This window comes from Pocillopora verrucosa, chromosome 8 (genome assembly GCF_036669915.1).
Source record: "Pocillopora verrucosa isolate sample1 chromosome 8, ASM3666991v2, whole genome shotgun sequence".
NCBI lineage: Eukaryota > Metazoa > Cnidaria > Anthozoa > Scleractinia > Pocilloporidae > Pocillopora > Pocillopora verrucosa.
The window spans coordinates 20,968,008-20,991,032 of record NC_089319.1 but is presented as its reverse complement, the minus strand read 5'-3'; the positions used below and the strand labels follow the sequence as shown (position 1 = coordinate 20,991,032).

At 38.7% G+C, this 23,025-nt stretch overlaps 3 protein-coding genes across 3 annotated transcripts; 1 reads left to right on the top strand and 2 right to left on the bottom strand.

Annotated features, from left to right (window-relative positions):
* Positions 1–1,317: 1,317 nt before the first annotated feature.
* Positions 1,318–5,141, bottom strand: LOC131782985 (calmodulin). Its single transcript, XM_059099720.2, has 2 exons — positions 4,421–5,141; positions 1,318–1,833 (listed from the first exon to the last, which is right to left on the bottom strand). The coding sequence occupies exons 1-2, from the start codon at positions 4,705–4,707 to the stop codon at positions 1,632–1,634; spliced, it is 489 nt and encodes a 162-aa protein (XP_058955703.1). The 5' UTR covers positions 4,708–5,141; the 3' UTR covers positions 1,318–1,631.
* A 3,559-nt stretch (positions 5,142–8,700) lies between these two features.
* LOC131782972 (adenylosuccinate lyase-like) lies at positions 8,701–22,971 on the bottom strand. Its single transcript, XM_059099705.2, has 13 exons — positions 22,820–22,971; positions 21,929–22,132; positions 20,671–20,715; positions 20,169–20,248; positions 19,374–19,545; positions 18,833–18,970; positions 18,433–18,502; positions 18,044–18,191; positions 17,596–17,686; positions 16,896–16,985; positions 16,159–16,335; positions 15,158–15,261; positions 8,701–9,995 (listed from the first exon to the last, which is right to left on the bottom strand). The coding sequence occupies exons 1-12, from the start codon at positions 22,961–22,963 to the stop codon at positions 15,175–15,177; spliced, it is 1,446 nt and encodes a 481-aa protein (XP_058955688.2). The 5' UTR covers positions 22,964–22,971; the 3' UTR covers positions 8,701–9,995; positions 15,158–15,174.
* LOC131782973 (uncharacterized) lies at positions 9,714–16,193 on the top strand. Its single transcript, XM_059099706.2, has 2 exons — positions 9,714–10,110; positions 13,906–16,193. The coding sequence occupies exons 1-2, from the start codon at positions 9,836–9,838 to the stop codon at positions 14,147–14,149; spliced, it is 519 nt and encodes a 172-aa protein (XP_058955689.1). The 5' UTR covers positions 9,714–9,835; the 3' UTR covers positions 14,150–16,193.
* Positions 22,972–23,025: the final 54 nt, after the last annotated feature.

Here is a 23,025-nt window from a genome sequence, read left to right as displayed (position 1 = left end):
ACCCAGGGGTAACATGTAATAGTGTGATCGTCCGGGTGAGTGTAGTCCTGACAAGGACTGTTGTCGGTAGTGGTGACTGACGTTTCGACAACCTGAGCGGAAGTCATCATCAGAGTCAAGTGAAAGGTTGTTATCAGTCGAATGTACTTAGTCCGGTTTGGGTACACTGATTGGTCAATTTTGCCGTGATGTTATTGGCTGTAAGACTCAAGTGGCGTAGGTCAGTCGTGATTGGTCGGTTTGGATCCGTTAGGGAAGTTAGGTCGTTCTGTTCGGTTCGTTTGTAATGTTAATGTCGTGGATGAGTCGTTTGTATGGTGCCGGTAGTGGTTGACACCTGTTGAGGGGAGTCTGTTCCAAGTTAGTAAGCCAGCTTTCCAGGGTCAGTCGTTGAAAGTAGTTGGTGCTGTAGGTTAGGCATTGCGCATAGTCCCAGTCAATGGTGTCAGGTTCGTAAGTCGGTGATGTTCAGCAATGTGATTGTTGACATCGCCTTTCCTCGTCGCTCGTTTGTGTTCAGTCGGTCTGGTTTCGAGGTTTCGCAAGGTGTTTTCGTTGGGATAGTTTCTTTTTATGTCACAAAGCTTGATAGAGAATTTTAAAATGTCTTGTTAGAGGGGTAAAAACTGCTTAGGGGTTTTCAAAAAACAAATTTCTCGAACGTTTTTAAAAAAAGTAAAAATCACTTGAGTCAGGTGCGTCATTTGCAATTGGATTCAACCTTCCCCATCCCCGGCCATCTTTGTTCCTTCTTTGTCTGTTATAGCCCTTTTGTGTTTTCAATCCTCATAAAATTTCCATTTTGCAGTTTCCTTTAACCCGTTGAGCTCTTGAAGTGACTAGCATACAATCTCTCCTTAAAATATCACCTCTAAATCAAACATTGAGATCGAAGCTCTTGATTGTTCGACAAATTCTTCTTGTAAGTACAATAGGAAATACATATAGATCATAATGGAGAATATGCATACTGATCAGGGTCTTAAGGGTTGACGCGTAGGTAATCTCGCATGAAACATAACTCGTAGAAATAGGGCCCTTTCCGTTTGAGTGTTAGATGAAATAAACAAAAGTAATCACATCAGCCAATCAGAATAAGGGTAAATACCAAAAAGAAACAGTGAGAACACAAAGTATTGACAAGCAAACTGCCTGACTGAAGCGCGGGAAAACGCGTACCCGCGAAGGCGTGGTTGATTGGTTCGTGCGGTGACGCAAACTTTTCAGACCAATCACAAAGTAAAGTAGAGAAAAACCAAACGATTCCGAAATTATTTTAGACACTCAATTGAAATTTTGTCTAAAACTAGTCAATAGAAGACGTAATTTTCAAGGAGTCGATGTTTTTAATCTCGAGTGTAATATTTGTAAGCTACTTTTGTGACAACAATCTAAGGCTCCTGTTACCAGTCCCACAGAAATAAGCCCCCTCCCCGTCGATCATAAGCCAAACGCAAAGGTATACCAGTCCAATGTTTATGGACGTGATTTTGCCATACAATAATTCAAGCGCTCTAAGTTTTAAATACAAATGATATAGCTATTACAGTCACCTGACAAAACTAAATCAAAGTTCAGCGATATGAAACCTATGGCTGCATTGGAACAATTACAAGGAAGTTTTAGCTCAATCACAAAGATTTAAGATATTCAGCTAAGGAGTTTTTAGCCCAAGTTACAAACTCTTCATACTCCAGCTGACCATCGTTATTTTTGTCAAACATGGCAATCAATTCTTCGGCTTCTTCATTACTGAGCACCTCCCCGAAAGAAGTCACCACATAACGTAACTCCTCTGCGGAAATGTAACCGTTGCCGTCACGGTCGAAAACCCTGTTGAAAAGAAAAAAAAGAAAAAAAGGCTTTTATTTTAGAAAGAGAAATACATTGGTAATTTTCACAAGATTTTTTTTTAGCAAAAACTTGCACTCTTACATAAGGAGGTTTGTTAATTCGTTTTGTAACACGGCATATGCATGACAATTCTCATGATTGGGGAGGGGAAAGAAGGCTTAAATTCCTGGGCTTGGATTCGCAGGCCCTCTCCCCACAAATTTGATAATATAAAAAATTCCCCCCCCCCCCCCCCCACCCAAACATCGCTCAATAAACTTCACAGTGAGAGGATCTGAAACGAGGGTACATAAACTGCTTTTACATATAACAACGAAGCTTAATCAACTGCTTTGGATGCTGACTGTTTAAACTGTAGGGGGGTAACACAAAAGGATTTGAAAATGATAGCTTTTTAAAAACTAAGTGATATGAATTGCACGATGACAGTTCTGTTAACGAGATCTACGTTGCGAGTTGCAGATATTACTTCTCTTTAGTAAAGCTGACAGATGATGACAAAAAAACGGAGAGTTCTAAACCCAAAATGGAAGATTTCTGATGTAATATCAAAATCCAATTACAAACACCTGACCCTCTAAGCCTTAAGGGTGGTCAGCATTCAATTTCTCTTCAAAAAAAAAAAACCCCTACTAACCGAGAAAAGGGTACGAGAATCAAGAAACTGATCACCAACGGATCATTTTGCTGACCTCTAACAAATTATCTTAGTTATAAGAAAAGTCTGCAGACTAATGAGGAGAATTTTAAAATATGCAGGGGTTAAAAAAAAAGAGTCGGTTACCAACGATTTACCGCTGTCTGTTGAGCTTGCGAGCAGGCCTTCGTGTTTAAGTTTCGCCGGTGCACAGTCGCCTATTAAACCATCGGTAGCCGTTTATGGGAAAGTTACTGAAAGCCCTGTTATTGAGCAGCTGTATGGAGGCGTCTTAGGAGAATCGAACTTTGTTATCTTTGACAATGAAGGCGAAAATGGTGGGATCATCGCGCAACAAAACTGTTCAATCTTGTATAGATAATGATTAACACTATTCTCCGGCTGAATGAATAGGACTTTTTCACATCTATGTAGAATTTAATGCTTTTCCACTGTTAATTATTTTTTCCCTTATTCAAGAGGCTCTTTACTACACCAACGTATTGTTCCTGAGAGTGTCTTCTATCCATAATTGATGCTTTCAATTTTTTTATTTCTAAACTTTGCCTTCTATTTTCATTTCGTGCGTTTAAATAATTACTTGACGGGTGCAACTTAAGTTAAAATTTCGTTCTCATATTACCGCATCTCAAATAATTTTAATGGCCAGTTTGTGGTGAAAACAGCAGTGTGAAAGTGTGAAAGCAGTGTGGCTTTTAATCTCGCCGAAGTTAAGAGAGCCAAAGAGAAAAAGATATTCAAGATAGTTTATGTTGCAAAATGCAAATTAAACCATAGCGTGAGTACGGCCCAGTTGGACATTGATGTCATAACGATTGGAAAGAAAAAAATCTTTCATTCGGCAAAAGTAATTCATCTTATTTTAGTCTGAATAGGAAGTTGTGTTTGTTGTGAATAAAAGAACTATACAGAAAATCATTCTCACGAAACACTTTTACGCAGGTGTTGCGGAAGTCGGACCTGAGGCAAATTTAAGACGATCCATCAATTTGAATACACTCTCTGTTTTTAGTTTCCATCAAAACAAGTTATCAAGACGAAATATGCTTGGCTACATGCAGGGTTTCCATAATTGACTTTTGATTCACAAGAAGAAGAGATGTATTTTTTTTTTTTTTTGAGGCATAGGGTCTCAGATGCTAACAATTCCTCATGCATATTTCCGTCATGTGTGTGCCGATTATTGATTGGTTTTTAAATGAGTACCAGCTTCGTTGAAAAAGAAAGCTGGCTATGTAAAATCTCATTGCAAGTGAAGTAAAATCTGCAATCTTAAAGGCTCGATTAGTTAAAAGTAAATCAACCTATCATAATGCAAATTATACACATAGGGGTGTTAAACATGCAAAATATTTCAAATTGCTTTTATGCCATTTAGTGACAGGTTGACTGTATTTGTTTTTCTCTGTTCCAAAGTATACTCGGCGAATTTTGCTGAGAATTTCTCAATATAGCAGGTGAATCATTCTTCAAAAGTGTCGATATCGTTTTCGCAACTTAACCAAAAGTGAACATCTTCCCAATTTATTTAATGAGACATCAGCGAGTGATTACCCAGACAACCGCAGCCAATATTTCGAATCCATTAAAGTGAATTGGCACCAGCTATTCACGTTTATTCATGCAGAATCTAGTTTAAGAAACAAACGTGAAACGATACAACATCAATAAAATGGACGCTTTCTCGATTTGATTATTACAACGGGCACAGAGATATTAAACATCCCTTCCATCTACTAAAAGAAAAAACCTACGAAGTACCTCAGAGATTTGATTTTTCGTTTTCAAGTTCGTGCAACTACATTGAGCTGTAAGCGGAAAATTTAAATTTATCGATATCCATTTACGATCACAACATGCTTTGACAAGAAGCCTACGATATGAGTAATGGAGTTACTTATCTATCACCTGAAAGCTTGTCGCAAGTTTTGTTCCATTTCGTCCTTTCCACATCCCTCAAAATGCTTGGCCATGCTGATAAACTCCTGAAAATCAATAACTCCGTCTTTGTTTTTATCAAATTTCTTCAGAATTTCATCTATTTCATGATTGCTGGCGTTGAAGCCGATTGCTCGAATCAAGCTGCCAAACTCTGCCTGGTCGATTTGGTCGTCTGCATTTCTGTCAAAAATGTTGAACGCTGTTCGCATAATGCGAAGTTCTTCGCTCGTGAGTTGGGTAATCTCCACCGTCATTTCTCTCACTCGAACATTGATAAAATCAACGATTTTCCTGGCAAGACACGAAATGTTTTTTTTTTTGTCGAAAAGAGGTGAGTTTAACACGCCGTCGACCGCCTTGAAGGTGCTAATTGAAAGCTGAAATAAAAAATTTAGTCTCTATCCATTCATAAAAGCTTAAAAAGTCCTTCCTTCTGAGGCTCTCGAGGAAAAAAATAGAAACAAAACTCTGCGCGGGTTGTTTTAAGGTTTCCGAAAGGCTCTCTACGCCAGATGAAAAGTAAAATTCGTAGTTCCCTAAAGGCGCAAGGTGTTGTTCGGAAATGTGTTACTTATTCGCGCCACTATAATCAATTGCGTTTCCATAACAACTGCTTGAAGTGGTTTGTCAAACAGATCACCCAACGATCGCCCGCCGGTTAACCTGAAAAATATTTGCGATCATCAGCGTCCAAAGGGCTGGGGCGTTTTGAAAGTCACATGGCAGGGGTCCATATAAACAACTTATCTATCATTGTAATGTTCAGACGGGTGATTGTCCGGTTGATGTATATCAAGATGGCAGGCTTTAACGGTGCAATTTATTAAAGGCATTGCCTAGGTGATAGTTGATGTTATCTCTGCGTAGCAGAAGATCTCCTGTTTAATTTCAAAATAGGATACGAAAAAACAATGGCCTGCGATCGTGTAGGCGGGTAGATGAAGAGATTTTAATCTCGATTCTAGAGAAACGCTTTCCCCGTGCGTATGTCAAATCTCATTTAAACGATATATCATCCTTGATGAAATAAAATTGATGTACTCGTAAGGGTGGAAAATGAATTTAACCGCCATATCCCCATAATAACTGAAAAGAAGCTCGCATGCTTAACGAGGGCGCCATTGTCTTCTGATCTCTCATTCAAGCTGATAACAAAAATTTAAAAGTAAAAAAGGGGGCGGATGAGACAAACACTGAATAAAAGAAAACCACCGAGCTTTGAAATCTAGTTTTTCTACGATTCCATTAGACGGAAATTGATTTTCGAACAGCTGAAGAAAAATATTTATGAAAGCATAAAAGCTTTACATTATGGTGAGCAACACTGATATTATCACTCACGTTCTTACTTTTTCTCCTCAGGTGGGGAGGGAGGGGAAAGAAAAGGCTCACCACCCAATCATACTTCAGCTTCAAAACGAGGTTGTAACCCTTCTGATTGAATTCGAGCAAAGATGGAGTAATTCCGTGTTCAACCAGCTTGTGGAGACGGGAATTGTCTCCCCAGCAATCTGCAAGAATGAGTTTTGGACTATGAGACTCGAACTACGTCGACATGAGGCTTTTACTATGCCCTCGTTCCCATGATCTCCCCTAGTTTCTCCTTATTGTCTGCCATAAAATTCTTATCGTGTTTGTTCGGAGAATTTGGTATGGGATCAGCTTAAAATCTCCTAATTGATATTTTTATTTATTCTCATCGATCATCGCTTGTCTGCTTGATACTGCACTTATATTGTAAGGAAAATTGTTGTCTTGGTCTCTCATGAGACTGAAAGGATTAACAAAAATGTCTATGGCTTTCCTCCGTTAAGAAACTTTTCCATCCCCTCTACTTTCTGCTATCCCACTCCAAATCAAGATGGCTCATTCATTCAGATTCAGTCCAACTAAACTGTGTAATCTGATAAAAATTTTATTCAGATTTGGATCAGTGCTCGAAGGATCCTTCGTTGCATTAATGAGATTGGGACACCTTTGGTTAAGTGAGGTCATGATGAGGTGATCATCCAATACTTTGGGATCGGTCATTAGTTATTACCTGAAAAGGGCGAACGGGGGGGAAAGGGAGGGAGGGGGAAAGGGGGAGGGGGAGGGGGAGGGGGAGGGAGGGGGAAACGGGGTGGCGAAGACTGATATTTGGTTGTGTGACGGTAAAATCTACCTGTTACACTCACAAGGCTCTGCGATATTCTTGTGATCCCCAACCCTCACTGGCAATCAATTTAATAAATTTATTCCGTCAATCTATTGTCACTCCTTTATACTCTGTTGGCGACGACTGATCCCACTTCGCTCCCCTTGAAAACCATGTGATCCTCAAAATCCTCCCCCCCCCCCCGGAAGATGAGGTCTCTTATAGCAAAAGTACTATTTCTCTTGCGCAATTTTGTTCTTCGCACATACAAGGGCATGCCTAGCGGTATAGACTTCTGACTACAATTTGCATTGTCAATAATCGTTCACAGCATATTTGAGTTTCTGCATAAAAACGTGACTTGGTGTAATTCACCTTGAAAGAAAACCACGGTATCTGATTGGCCACAGAGGTATAGGACTGACGTGTAAGCAACAGGGCTTGTCTCCTTGGAATATGACCTCCAACGCTTCCTCAGAGCCTGTCTTTTTATCGAGAAAAACCCCGTCATTGTCAGAACTGCTCCGGCAAATCAGTCATTTCATAAAGCAAATCCCCTGTGGACCCTTCTCATTTCCGTGAGGAAATAGCCCTTTTGAAGTGCACAAGAAAAGCAATTCAAATCCTCAGTAGGAAAATAAACATCTTTTATTTCCATTGTTTGCCCTTCAAGTTCGAACATTTGCATATCCCTGAAAAGGGTCTATTGTGAAAGAAAACACAATACGTTTTAAAAAGGACCGCTCGGTTCGTTCACTTCAGACTAAGAGCTAGACCGCCTTTTTCTGTAATAAAGTATATTTTTAGCATCAGTTTTGAAATCATTTTATTCATTATTACTCAGATGTTTCTACCAAAGATTTTTCCTAGGGATTTTAAAGTTTTCCACCGCAGTTGATAGTCGTAGCATCAATCACTCTCCAGATTCCAATCTATCTGATAATTGAAGCGATTTATCAAGAGCGCTTTTAATAAACGCAGGAAACTAAAACACTAATCTATAAAGGCACCAACTACCGCAATATCTCGTGTTATTACCCTAACAGCGATCTCCCTCTGGTATGCAATCTCTCTGCTGGACATATCAACGAAATTGTGAGAGTTCTCTCGTATCACATCGAAAACAATAATTGCAAATCATGTCAAAAAGGCTTCAACTATCGCAATATGCTGATGTATAAGAAATAACATGAAATTGAGAGCATTCTGGAAAAGATAAGAGCTAGCAAATTGTTCGAAGACCACCATTCCTTCAAAATTTTAACAGAGCCTTTTTTACACCAAACTGCGCGAGTAATAAATTTGCGACTGGTAAAAAATACATATCATGTTTCAACTTTCTGCACCTTTAGGTATTATTTGGCGGGCTCTCAGGCAATAATTATGTGTATATTTTTGCTAGTTTATTATCATGATTGGTTTAACTGATCTTTTGATTAAAAAGAGGTGCGCGTCCGATTGGTGGATGGCCACCGCGCGTATAGGTGATCATAGAGCTGAAGCACTAAATTTCAAACTGTCCGCCGCGCAAGTTGTTAATGTTTCTGAGGATGAAGAAAAAAAATGGATTGAAAGAAAATGCAGTTTCTATGATAATCAGCTTAGTAAGTATACTGACTGCTGACACACTTGTTCCCTGTAGGCTCGGAGGATATTTTCCGATGATTCCACCGACTACTTGTCGCAAATTGTCCGACAATTTGCGACAAGTGGTCATCGAATTATAAAATATATTTAGCAGGGTGCAAAAGTTTAAACTAAAAGTGATCACTATTGTTTCAATCCACCTATCCGAAATTTTTTTTTTTAAATTTTTCTTTTTCATCTCTTTTTCGGTGAACAATCACTTCGATCTTTATCTAATTTCAAAGTCCTTCCTCGTATCTCTTTGCCTCACACTTACAGTTGTCATGAAAAAAAAAAACGAATAAAACCCACACATTAATAAAATTCTAGTTCAGAAAAGTGGTGTGAAGAAACTAAAAGCTGAAAGACAAATTTCACACCGAGCCGTGAGTTCGTTCAGGAAAATGAAAAAAATTCCAACAAAAGAGTTTGCAAATTTAATCAAAATAGAGCTACCATGACTGCATATGTTAAAATCCCCGACGGAGGGAATATGGCAATATTAAAAAGCACTCTGTAAACCTGACAGACAAAATAAAGCTTGATTTATGGAAGTAGAATTTGGTCATCCTAACTTTGCTGCAAGGCAAATAGACGTAATTAATCGCTTGACACAAAAATAGAAATGTTTACTTAATACTTTTACACAAACCCTCCCTTTCAATGACAAAAGAAATCAGATAAGACAGGGGTTTTGAATGTATTCAACATCAAGTTCATTGTAATACGTGTTGATGAAGGAGGCGACTGAAAATTTTGAAATGAAAGACGTTGAAAAAATATTTTGCTGTACCAAACAAACCTCATTATGTTCGACTATTCCGAAAATATTATTCTTCCTTCGACAAATAACCTGATTATGATTTTTAAACAAAAGGCGAGAGCCATCCTTGTGAATTATTCACAGACAAAATAATGGTGAGATATTCGCTTAATAGAGCTCGAGTCTTAAGTGACAACATCGGCGCTTCAACGAGCGAGTTGTGCCTCTGTTTCGTTCTCAGGATTGACAGTTTATTGATCAACACTAACTTTATGATTCGCAAAACAGAAAGGAAACTTTGCAGGTTACTACCAAATTAGGTCACGGTTGTATAACTTCATTTAGCAAGTTTAGAACTGATTAATTTATTACAACCAGAATTCCGCTTAATTAAAAAGACACTATAGAACTGTAAATGAGGAAGTACTATTCGTTGCATAAACAAATAAAATCTCCTCCCCGCGTGAATAAATTTTTCTCCTATCAAAGTGTACCAAGTTCAAAAAAATATTTCTCATCGGACTGTCACAGCTGATCACGGCAATCAGTTTATTTTTCGCATTTCCTAGGAAGTATTTTCCGCTGATGCAAATGACCATTTGATCCAAGAAGCGATCGAACAAGAATGCCTTGTTGTCATTGCGCGTTTAACACTTGGCCCGCGTGCCTAGCTTGGCCAATCAGCGCGCCTCTGTATATTGGGAGGAAAATAATGGATTGCAAATGTTGTCAGATGAGGAGCAAAACTTAAGGATCACTGAACCAGCTGGTATAGTCGGTGTTTGATGTTTCGCTCAGGCAGTTGAGAGCTCCTCCTCTAGGGCGAGAAGTGTGGTAGGCAGCGCTTCGACTGAAAATGGCCACTGTTATTCCGGACGACGTGCAGTCTTTTAAAGCAGCGTTCGAAGTTTTCGACCATGACAAAACCGGAGAAATAAGTTACGTAGATTTTCCAAACGCAGTTCGAGCCATCGGCTTCAACCCGACGAACAACCAAGTGGTCGAGGTGCTCAAAGCTGCCAACAAGGGCGAAAAAGATAAAATTAATTTTGACGAATTTGTAGACATGTTAGGGAAGTTTAACGAATGCAGGAAGGAGGACGCCGAGGAATCACTCCGCGAAGCATTCAAGTTAGTAAGCAAAACTTTGTCCTCTGTTTTTTTTTTTTTTTCTTACAGTTTCAAAATGTTTTCCCTTAATTGTTGCTGTTATTTGCATGGAGATTTAGTCGTGTACAGAATATGCCCAAAACAACGGTGTTAATAGCGCGCCAAGTGGAATAGATTTCTTTTTCACGTCAGCTCAACATTTTACTACAGTTTTAAACTTTCGCTCGCTGTGTTTCAACTCAAAATCAAGCCGTGAGGAACATAAAACCACCTCGATTTTAAATATTTTAAATAAAAACCTACCAATTTACCAAGGTTCTGGAAAAATTATAACGAATAGCTCAGCTTCTGATCACTCAACACTGGATGTCAAAGAAGACTCGCATTTTGCATTTAACGTTTGGCGCCGATCGACTGATTGGACCAAAATTAGCTTGCACTAAAATTTGACAACTTAAAAGTTTGTATGACGAATGGAAGGTCTATAAAAAAATTCTCGACCAATGTAAGGCCTCTGATTATAAATTCACATTTAGCTCATTTGTGCTTTAAAACGGCGGGCGATACCGATTTTAACTATCAACACCCTAATAGAGATTTATTTTTCGCCAGCAAATTTAGACAGCCAGAATTTAGATTAAAATGTATAGATGACAGAGGAGTTGGTGTGCAACCATGGATAAAATAAATATTTTGCTCTCATACGTTTTCCAATTTTCCTTGGTTGTGTAACTAGGAAAAAAAAAATTGTCCTCATAGACTGTCCGCTTGGAAAGCGACATTTACGAGGTTATGACTACCGAAGAAGCGCATGAATTTAGCTACAAAATTTATAAATAGTAAAGTTTCACGTGCAAGTTGCATCTGATTACGTTAGTTTCGTTCTGAATCGTTAATTCGACAACCAGACGACAAAAATAGCTCAAACGCACGGAGATGGACGCAGAGGGCTTAAAAACCTGCTTAAAAATTTAATCGCTTATGCAACTCTGCCTCGAATATTTTTTTCTCTTCCTCGTCTGTTCTCAACCGAAAGCTAAGAGAAAAATGGAGAAAAACCAATAACATACAAACACGATTTCAAGTCGTCGTTACGCTACACCTGCCGAACGGACGCCAGATGCTTGTTTTTTTGCATGTTCTAAGCCCTTTTTCGACATAAAAACTAAATCAACGAACCGACAGCGACGCCACATATTTTATAACAAGTTCTCTGTTTTCATCGTAACATCAACAAATATATAAGAAACTAAAAAGTAAAAGATATATTTGGAACATTCCTCGTTATTTTCATGCGGTGTTTTGAAAAATTAATTTTTTTTTTTAGCTGAGCGAATATACATAACGGTTTTTTCGAAGCAATAGACTATATATAACAATCATGATCTTCCCCTAAATTCTCTGTTTTTCCATTCAAGAACCGCTACACGATGTAGATAAGAGAGCCTTTTGCTTACGGCAAGTTCGCCGCAAAAGCTCGATCTATATTTGTCAATGTTGTTTTGCCGTGGGTTTTTTGTTATTATCATAAATTTTGGAAGCTAAAAATAGCCTCACCACGGTACGCTTCGTTGATCTTTTTTTAGCTCGCTTCTTAAGATGTCCACGTCAGCTAGAGGTAAATAAATATATGTAAAGTTTAATATACCCCCTTTACGAAAAAATGAAAAATAAGAATAATCTTGATCCCAGGAGTTCGTAAAGTATCGTTTGCTTTCTTGCCACACTTGGCTGTGAATATTACACGTGTTAATTAAGCGGACCGTATATTGGCCAGAGTGTGAACGAAATTTCCAAAAATATACAACCCTCGATTCACACAGGAAAGATCTGTAATTATAATGGATTAGTGTCTTTGTTTGTGTTAAATGCGGAAATTTGAACTTGGATCCGATGGTCCGAAGTCCACACCAGAAGTCCAATCTATCATTGGGCAGAATGCCTATTGTTCTCGCGACATTTACTTGCAGTGGCGAAAATGCTATAGATCTGTAATATAAGCGGCGAAGCGTAAACAGGGAGGCTCTGGCTCTGGTCGCAGATTACGCGGCAGGATATTTGATTTCTACTACATCAAGTATCAACATCTTTTCCCGACTCGATATCATATAACAAAGTCTAAGAAAAAACATATTGCATCGTAAATCAACTTTCATTTAAGGGTATTCTCTGTTACAAGAGAAAACGGAAGGAAATAACTCACCCACACCGGACTTATTTTAAAATACTCTTCTCAATATTGAGAGCATTCACAGTCCATAGGCTCTGCATGTTAATGAAAAAGGCTAAAAGGCAAGAAAGAAAACCCTATGGTATTATTTTGCAAAACAGGATGCTTCTAAATACACTATTCAACATTTTCAATATTGAGCCTCGTTAATCAGTAGAGCGCAAAATGTTAGCCACAACTCCGGTCAACTTCGTGAAAAAAAAGCCTTTTAGATTGGACATGTTTATATCAATAATACAAAGTCTCCATGTAAACGTACAACCTCCCATTTTAGAAAGAATCGCCCCCGCAAAGAGACATCCTACAAACGTGATTTAGCGGATTCAACTACAACTGCCTCCCTTCCTGATTCATTTGACCTTATCTGATAAATTCTAAACAGGTACATCTTTGGAAATACCTTATTTGCATTTACTCTTGAACTTTTGTGGTCCATTGAGAAATTCTCCCTTCCAGCTGTTTATATTTCTTCGAAAATCAGAGGGGAGAATTTGATAATATACCAAGGTAATAAGTTTCATCTAATGGCGTTGTTCATCAGTCTGATCACTGTTTGCTAGACAACGAATTGAGAGCCATGAAACGCACTGCACAGGTTCGATCTATTAAAACTTCTACGTGACTTTTAATTTTAGATAACAATTTTTTATCCACTTGAACTAAATTATTGTTTTTCAACGACAGCACGTACGTTCGTTGCATTTTAAAGCTCTTGAGAGAAATTGACAATAAACATTTTAGCTTCTTTTTAAGTTTTTCTACTCTTGTAACAGTCATTATTGTCAATTTTTCAGTGTAAGCTGTGTGCAAGACGGAAAGTAGGTTTGTTTCTTTTTGTAATCAAACTTTGTTACAGATAAACACAGAAAACGAAAAATTTTCGCTACAGCCCCGAAAGATGTGACAACAGAAATTAATTACTTCGAGTTGTTATCGGATATGGAGCAAAATCGGCATATGTCGTCTTGGAAAAAGAGTGAAACGCGCAACTCTTGAGTGGTAGAACATTGATATGGAACGGTTAAGGCCTACAAACGCTAGGCTCGATCGCGCTACTTCGCAGAGTCAGATCGAATTTTGTCGATGCGTTCAGTTGCAAGAATTCCAATTCCAATTCCATTGAATTTGTAGAATTAACTCCAATGAGAAACGATTGTAGTAGAAACAAAATCTTTCACGAAAATGATTCCTAGCACACAAGACGAGTTGTAGCTGTGATAAGCTATCGCGACGTGTTTGGTAGACTTGTTGTAAAAGCTGTGCACAAGGAGCACCTTTGACGCAGAGAGCTGCATTTGATATAGATTTCAAAACACCTATTAAAAGGTAAAAAACACGCAGTTTAGTCTCAGATGACGGTATTTTGTTTCCATCGATCCTTAAAGAGGTAGCATTAAAACTTTCCTTAGTAATTGTTTACTCAGCAATCTTTCCGATTTCCCTATTGTCGAAGTGACGACCACTTCGCATGCGCAAATATTCTTGATCCCAGGTCTTCCATCAATTCTATAAGCCGACGTCTTCTTTCGCACTACAGGACTCTGGGAACAAAATTTTTGATATCATACATATTTGTCGTGTTGCAGGAAGTTCGACCGTGACGGTAACGGCTACATATCCCCGGATGAATTACTGTACGTTGTATGTAACAGCGGCGAGAAGCTGAGTAGAGAAGAGGCAGAGGAACTCATCGGTATGTTTGACAAAAACGATGACGGCCAGTTGTCTTGGGAAGAATTTGTGGAATTCTTTAAATGCGACAGAGAAGCTACAGAAGGTAACGTGACCATCCCGGAAGAATCTTCCCAAGAAGAACCACAGCTCATTTAGTGTTGTCAGATTTAAGGTTTTGTACCACAACAGTCACAGTTAGTCACACAACACTTGCGATCACGCTGGTCAACTTCGCAAAAAAGGATCAAGTAGTGACTGTTTCGAAATCACAGATATTTATTTCAGAATGACTCCGCAGATATCCTCATGACCGATGGTGAAATTTCAAATTATTTCAAGCTTTAACACAGTTATAATTTACGTGACAGATCTCATGCATGAATTGAAGTTCCTTCAATTCCTCAGTGGCTTCAAAACCTTATCACACCGAAAAGATTTCTCTTTTCAGGGAAGTTTTTTGATTTGTACATAGCTTGTAACATGACCCATTAGGTTGACCGCCTCCTGTTCATGTACGTATACTTTAAGAGCAACTTCACAATGAAAATCTGCACCTTTTTCAATTTGATATTATATAAAGAGTTGAGCTATCTATTTTCGGACAGACTTGAAAACTGCAGCAACTTGTCTGAGCGTTCCCAGCGATTTGTTATCCCAGTGTAAAATGAAAAGAAACAACAAGCTTTATCACATCTTTCTTGCATATCGTTCTTGCAAGTGATGAGAACTTTCCAACAATCCTTCCCAAATGGTCATGCAGTGAAGCGTTATTTGCCAAAATTTAGTTTATGGAGGTTGCATAACAATGGCTTCTGTCTCGCCACAATGAAACAAACCTCCAAGCCCTGAATTTCCAGCCATGTTTACTTAAACTACCCTTTACTTCACGCGAATAACTGCACGATTAACGCATACGGGGTTAACTTACTGCACGCTTGACGGCGCGCAAATAGCTGAACGTTAGCAAGTCCACACTTGACAGCACGCCAATAACCGCAGACCTTACTGTGCACATGACTGCGAGCACTACACGCTTAAGTGCCCTGGAGCTGCTTAGCTACTTACTAAACTGCACGCTGCAATGTCGCCCGCCTGTCACCGGTCATACAATTTAAATACAAACAAACTAAGTAAAAAACAAACTTCTAGGCTATGAAAGAGTACCTATGTAAGAGAAAATCCTAAACATCGATAGAAGACTTGCTGCTTAAATCCGATTTGAAAGGAATCAACACCGGTTCGACTTCTTCCTTAATAAATTTGGACACCTGCAGGGAAAATGGGATAAAGTGTAAGTTCGGCGCAATTGATTCTGGGTAATCAGGCTCAGCCATAAAGTTGATCAATGGGTTGTCAGTCGATTGGGAGTCCAAAGAATCAAAAATCATCTGAGCTCTGTGATTGGTCCCCAAAATGCCCCGTTAATTTACGATCATTTCCGTGTCGCTCTTAGTAAACCTTCATATCACACAGAAAATAATGTTAATGTCAAATCAAGGAATGACTTTCATGACTCGCTTTTAAAACGAGGCTGAGGGGAACCTAAGACATGAACGACAACTCAATCGATCGTTTGAAAGACTACACCAAATAGTGACCTATTAAATCATATTTTCCTTCGCCTAAGCCCAGCGCATTTGTAAGCAACAGCATCCAATCAGCTCAAATATGCTTGGATAATTGTAGCGGAAGTTTTCTGTTCAGAGAAGCAAACTGACAGCTTTCCAAGATTTTCGAGGGCAGACCGACAGTTTTGGCAACGTATATTGCCCAGCTGTATTCAAGGCATATTCCGTTACGTTCAGAACAATCGTGGTCGAACCATAACATTTGGAGAACTGTAACTCTTATAAGTCTACCCTATTGTTTACCTCGCCTTTATTGGCAACTATTCTATGACAATCAATTTGTAATAGCTTGATTTTTTAATCACAAAGGCATATATTTTCTTAACTTAAATTCTGTGCAAGGGCTGGGACTTTATAGGCATTTGAACTTCTCATTTCACATATCATCGCAAGGCATATCAAGAGTAGGAAAAAATAGAATGCAAAAAAAACGTGTATCGAATGACTTTCAGCAGGGTAGATTACTGTTTTCCCCTTTTTCCCCTTATAGCTTTTTACTTCTTAATTCCACTCCTTCAAAAACAAGGCTTTTCTAACCTGCTGGGGTGCACGCCCCACAAACGTACTAGCATCCAAGATGGCGTCCAGCTGATTGTGAATTGGAGCAAAGTATTCACATTTCCTGATCCTCTCAACCAAATCATTGTCACCACCTTGCTCCTTGACAACCGCCCCAGACTCCTGGGACAGAACGCGGATCTTCTCGTGACACTCCTGTCAGATGCAAAAGTAAAGAGAATCTTTATTTTAGATTGAAAGTAGGCTTCTTAAAAAAAGTTAGAATGGAAAAAAGTTATGCACGTTATGCACGTCATAAAATCTCTTGTGATAAGAGAATAAGTTTTTGTTTACAACAATAACTCGTCACAATAGAACTTTTCGTCAAAGCTTCTAGTTTGATGCAAAAGTAAAGAAAATCGCTCAAACGAATGTCGTCGGGTGATGTTTTAATAAAAAATGTCATTATCAACCAAGTTTCCATGAGTTTTTTTGGGCAGGAGAACAAATTGCGTTTAAAGTATAATCACTGTAGCAGCTTACTGAAAGATTAAGGTTGCAAGAGAATAAAAAGTTTTTTATGCATCAGCAGTCAATCGGAAGGTGGGGGGAGGGGTGAGCAACACTTCAAGAGGTCTTATTCTAACGTTGTACCGACTCTGAGAGAGATAACAAGGTGCTTTTTCCTGCCCCTACAGAGAGGGGGAGGGAAGTGGGGTCCAATGCAACTCAGAGCGCGCATCTTCCGGCACGTTACCTTGGTAACAGGCACGAACCTGTCTATTTCCCCCTGCTTTCACCATTGCCATTATGATATTTTCAGACGCCATGAAAGGTAACTCCTGTCGAATATGGCGATCAATAACCTACAACAACAACAACAACAAAACAAGGACGAAATGTTAAAACAATTCCAACTCCTCTGACTACTTGAGTTTAATTAGTTTTTCTCTTTTCTGGCTTCCCCATATTTCTTAGCAAAGAAGTTCATTATTTGGTGTTGTATCAAATAAAAATCTCTAGCCTGCCTCACTATTATCGCTTTGGCACGAGTGTTTCTTCGCCCGAGGAAAGTATGAGGCGCAGCCTTAAGCAACGCGAGTCGGCGAGAAGTCTGTCAGAGCACTGATAATGAGGCAAGGTACCAGACCCCTGGCAAACCTCTCCCCGACTCGTTTCAATTCTCCCCGCGGGCGGAAAAACGCGCATCTTGCGGCATTCGTAATGAAGGTCTACTCTCGAGCTTAAAACTCTCCAGTTGGCGAGTCTGTCAATTCGCAGCACTTGTTTGCTGGATAATGTTTTGACATTGTTAGGAGAAGTTAAAGTTTCATCTCCGCTGGTAGTTTAAGGGTTAAACAAAGTCAAACTAAACATCTTGTTAATATAAGCTTTAGTTTTTTTTTCAATTTCAGGCTAACGTAACAAAAAAATAATTTACAATCCGACAGTTTTGCTAAGAATATTTGTTCTTACCTTGGGATAAACCACCAAACCCTCTGAAACATTTTGCAATGTACTAAGCAAAATATCAGCCGTAAGGAATGCTTCGGCCAAACTTATTCTCCTGCGAGATTAAAAAATTACGGTCAACATTTTTTAGGTCATTTTTTTCTTTGTGTTTTTCGGGCGCGCTTGCCTAGTGCGAGAGACGCGCGCGCGATGAGACAGAAACGCGCGAGAGGCGAGACACACGCGAGAGGAGGAACGAAAAAGGGAACTTTTTTTAGCGCTCCTCCCTCGTGTATCCAGCTCTTTGAATTCGCCTCCACCCGCCTAAAAAAAGGTAAAAATTGACCCTCGTTCTACAAGCTAAATATCTTTTTCTCCAGCTTAGACTTTGTGATCACTTTAACTTTACCCTTCTCATACTCAATCGAAATGCGCGCTTATGAAGCGGCAATCATCATATCAGTGTAGTGACCTGTTAGCGCTATCGTCCAGTGTCCTCTCCAGCCATTGCGTGGCTGCTGTCTGCTGTGCATCTCCTACAAGCACCATTAAATGACGTGCAAGACTGCAGCATCTTTCACTACGCATTGGATTCCGTTTGTATGGCATAGCACTGGAACCTTGAACACACAACAAACATCACATGAAAATCTGAGCGGCAAAGTGATGCACCAGAACGCTAACTAGCTAAGTCTAACTAAGTCTATCTATTAAGAGGGTTACAGCGACCTAAAATAAATTTTCCATAAGACATCTATTGGGAATAAGGGATTTCAGGTCTGTTCAGATTTTCTAGCTAGCCAAAAATCAGTGCTACTTTTCATCATTTAATGTGTCAGAACCCTTAAAGTGTATACCTACCGATTTGATCTTTCTCAAATGGTTCCTCGATTTCTTTTTGATTTGCTAGAAGCCTGATGTCTGTACATATCTAAAACATAACAACAGTTTCAGTTTGTAAGTATAAGGTTTAAGGATTCACTGCACTGTTACATTAACGGATGCCTAAGTCACTTCATTGTGAATTGGCTTTCTGTAGTCACTTTTTTCGGGGGAAATTTTAAAACACAACTAAATGTTTGCTAAAATGCTAAGGTTTAACAGTGCAGCATTAATCAATCAATCAATGATTAAATCAATAATTTATTTAACCACGTTATCGTCAAAGAGTACAAGTGCTCGTTTAAAATACGAACATGCATTAAATCTACAATTACAATTATAATAAAATCGAGTATTGAAAGAAAAAATTTGATAGTACCTTGTGAACTGATGCTCCTAGGCTGCTCAGAGCTGATAGACAGTCCAAGTCTACTTTACGGCTGTATGTTTGCCCTGTAACAATGTAGTGACTTTTGAAACCAGCCATTTCTGTGACCAGTTGGTCAAGTTGTTCCACCTATGAAATTAAAAAAAGAATCATTGGAAATCCTCAACAAGATAATCTACTGGGAAGATCTTTCAGCCAGAAATCAAGAAGACCAAAAAACAGTTTGAAACCATGAAACTGAATCAAGAAAATCTAAAATTTATGTTACTCATCAACCCCTTTCACTGGCTAGATCAAAATATTAAATCTCCTTTCCTTCTGCCATAAATATTTTATGATGTTCTTTCTGAGAATTTGATGGCAGTGAAATACTCTCAAGTAGATATTATTTTTTTTTCTCAGAACCTATCTGCTTGATATCAATTTGAAATTGTAGGGAGAAATCAGACTTTGGTCTCTCCTTGGAAGGTAATAAAAAACTGGGCGCACAGGAGTGACTCAAAAGAACAAATCAAGAGAACATAATAGCTACCTTCTCATGATCACCATCAAACAGAGTAAGGAAGCTGGCCTGAGTACCAGTTGTTCCCTTCACTCCTCTGAATCTTAAATCATCACGAGCCCTAGTAAGATTCCTCAGGTCCATTAGGAGATCTGACAGCCAAAGACTTGCCCTCTTTCCAACAGTGGTGAGTTGAGCAGGTCTGAAGATAAAAAGATGAAACTACAACCTCACTTATCAATCACTTATCACCTTTGCTCGGATAAAGGCCTAACACTCAAAGCGTCAGCTTTAGAGACTCTTTTCAATGGCCAATGTACATTATCAACTCAGTTGATAAACCCAAAATTCACTTATGGAAAAGTCTGATAATAGCTGCCCAAGCTTTGAGTTAGAATGCAAAAAAATGGACTCCTGCAGGCTTTCAAAAGTCCTCACTCATGCAGAAATATGTCATTTTCTTTACAAAAAACCACTTAGTGGTAAACCTGGACCAATTTTTCCCACCATTTCCCAACAAAAGAAGATGTAGTAAAGAAAATTAATTTTTTACCATCATTCAGTCATAATGTTTTTTTCATTTCCTTCTTGTTAATTCTGAGAAATATAACAACTTTAAAATTAGTGCTTCTGCCAAATAAGTGCCCCCTGGCTGGAATAACCTCTGCATCTGAGTTGCAAAAAAGTTTGATGCATATTGCAGTCCTTACTATTAAGTTATTAAGCCAAATGCTTCTGGATGTAAATATTAGTTAGGAAAAAAAGGTGGTTGCTTTTGCTTTCCACAAATGTGCTTTTTCAAAAGCAGCTAAATACTGAACTTACTGAAAATGTGTATAACCAAGTGTAGGAATTGACTTGTTTTTCTCCGCAAAGTCTGATAGCCTCTCTATGCATCTGGCAAGCTTTAGATAAATGAACAAATAAATAAATATATATAGTAGCAAACACATGAACAGAATATGATTTACAAATGCAAACTTGATACGAGACTATATCCAAGTACTTCATAAGCTGAGAACTAGTGGATGAAAGTTTATTGTGGACATTATTAATGAATACTTGCTGCATCTCTCTAAATTAGTATTGTACCTGCAAGTCCCTTGTTATACATAAAAACTAATCAGTTTCTAAAGACACTCTTGTACAGTGCTGATGAGTAAGTGGCAAACTTGATTCATTATTAACGAGAATCTGTAGAATGCAGTGGCACATTTTGAAAAGGTGATTTTTTGAGCATTACCCCATTGCTCTGACCAGAGAGTGAATTCCTATTATATTACTGTGCATCAAACAAAGAGTACAGAGATTTATGCATGAATCTTACCTTTGGGAGTAAGATATTAAAAGCATCCCTTATAACAATTAAGTCCTAAAAGAGATTTAAGAAAGGTCTTTTATTGAATTGCTTAAGTTCATTCAGAACTATGACTATGGAGGAAAAGGAAAAAATGTGCCTAAGCATGAATACCTTTGACCTATATCAAGGTGTTTATGGTGAAAAAACTAAAATACCAGGGAAATCTAATCAAGGGCTTAGTGACCCACATCATTTAAGCAAATACTGCTCATGGCAAAGACTTCTGTAGCTCCATGCCCAAGAATTTGGCTAGTTTCCCAAACATTTTGCTGGTACCTTTTCTTAGTCCGATATGGAAAAAAAGTGCCAATCTTAAGTGACTTTGTATTCAAAGAGGAGGGGGAGGGGAGTGAGGGGTAAAGGAGAAGGGGGGTAGGGGAGGGGGAGGGGAGTGAGGTGTAAAGGAGAAGGGGGGTAGGGGAAAGAAGGGAAAGGCCTCTTAAAATATCAGTAGCTATGCACAATGTTTTAATTCCTTTACATCTTAAAACCCTCTTTATTTATCTTGCAAGTTATTTTATAGAAATGGAGAAAATAGATTCATTGTCTGCAAATATATGATTTGAAACCATAGCAATAGAATGCTTTAATGATGGGGACAAGGATAATTATACAAGATAAAGTATACAGAATATACATATACCACCCACCCTATAAGTCCCTCATGAGACATTCCAGAGGTTTGTCTGTAAAGGGTCTAACAAGGGTGTGTTTAACCCTTTACACGCTAACATCAGAATGCATATTCTTCATACTGTTCTCTAGAGGATTAATATCCTCCCATTCGTATTGAAAAAAGCATTCACATTATAGTAACGTAAAACACTCCACTGTGTTACTTCAGTCTGCCGCTCTCCTACTGAGGGTGGGGAAGGGTTTATACATGATGTGCGATTAAGCCCAAAACTGATATGTGATGTACTAATTTACAGAGAGGCAAGGTAGGGTGAGATTTGAAGATTTCCCTTTTAAATTCATGATGCATGAAACACTGTTTAAAGTGCATGTGATGCTTGAATTTTTCTAAAATTCAAGAGTGAAACAAGACCAGGATCCCCTCCATTGCCACCCTCTCTGCTATTATAGAAAAAGCCATCCTGTGTTGTGCTTGCAACACTACGTTTGCTACTGTTTCACCACACCAGCATTTACACAAATTATCTCTCTGGGAGGTTCAATAAATAAATTTATCCTTTCAAGGAGATGTCTCTCATTTTTAACTCACAGTGTTATCACCAACATAACAAGATGTTGCTCCCAAATGGATGATAGGAGCAGCCTTTGGACAGCATACACCAAATGTGTGGACATGTGCCATAACATCATGTCTACGTTTCTTCTCCTCAGCTGCAGCCAGACTGTAGTCTATATTTTTCAAGTTGGCTTCCATTTCCTGGATTTGCTCATCTGTGATTTCCAGCCCTAGAGTCTATGGAAAAATCAAGATCCTAGTTATGAGAGATTCCAAGTTATAGAGGCTACAATTAAAAGCCTCAACAGGATAAACCTTCAACAAAGTTGCTGCCCTTAAGGAGAAAAAAGCCTGAGACACCACAAAATAAAGACACTTTAATGCCTGGGACAGCAGGGAAAATATATCTTCCTTTTACTGGAGGGTTGGAATAAACAGAAGAATATAACTTTGCAAAAACTTGAGTGGAAGGAAGATTTCAAGCCATTAGGTAGAGCTAATCATCCAGGGAAGTCAATTTAAAAATTGATATGCATTATTTTTGGAGGGTTTAGCTGCTTTTTGAAAACTTTCATTTCACTTGAGGATCCACTTTAGATATTGACTATCCTGGCCAGTCAGTTCCTTCCAACAACAGAAATATCTGATTGAGTGAACAAGCCTGGCCAGCCTGTTCTAATCATGATTAGTGGTGTATTCACCAGCAAGGAACCTCCACGTGAGAGACACTATCAGGAATAGAGAAAGTGTCCCTTAAACAATTAAGAGAATAGACGTAAAGGGGGTATTTTCAGTCTGGACCGAAGATTATATCCACTGAAATAGAGGGGTACCTTGAAATAGAGGTGTCTTAATTACCTGTTTCTAATTTAGGGGGTGCTACAATTCTTAGATAAGCACTAAAAGTACTAAAATTGGGTTTACCTTCTCAGATTTTGCCAGAGAAAGCCATAACTTCCTCCACGTAGAGAACTTCTTGTCCTCAGAGAAATTAAACGCCATTTCAGGACTAGCATATCGACTTGTGAGGGGGCTTCGATACACCGCGTGAACTGAATCTCCCGCCATCTTGGATTCTAGAGACCGCGATTTCACTCCACACGCGTTCTGCAGCGGTTTCCCGCATAAAT

Coding starts and splice junctions, on each gene's coding strand:
- LOC131782973 (XM_059099706.2), top strand. CDS start 9,836: ATGGCCACTGTTATTCCGGACGACGTGCAGTCTTTTAAAGCAGCGTTC. Junction 10,111..13,905: donor TCACTCCGCGAAGCATTCAA/GTTAGTAAGCAA, acceptor GTCGTGTTGCAG/GAAGTTCGACCGTGACGGTA.
- LOC131782972 (XM_059099705.2), bottom strand. CDS start 22,963: ATGGCGGGAGATTCAGTTCACGCGGTGTATCGAAGCCCCCTCACAAGT. Junction 18,192..18,432: donor ATTTGAGAAAGATCAAATCG/GTAGGTATACAC, acceptor TGTGTGTTCAAG/GTTCCAGTGCTATGCCATAC. Junction 15,262..16,158: donor TGGGGCGTGCACCCCAGCAG/GTTAGAAAAGCC, acceptor TTTTCCCTGCAG/GTGTCCAAATTTATTAAGGA.
- LOC131782985 (XM_059099720.2), bottom strand. CDS start 4,707: ATGACGGTGGAGATTACCCAACTCACGAGCGAAGAACTTCGCATTATG. Junction 1,834..4,420: donor AACTTGCGACAAGCTTTCAG/GTGATAGATAAG, acceptor TCTTTTCAACAG/GGTTTTCGACCGTGACGGCA.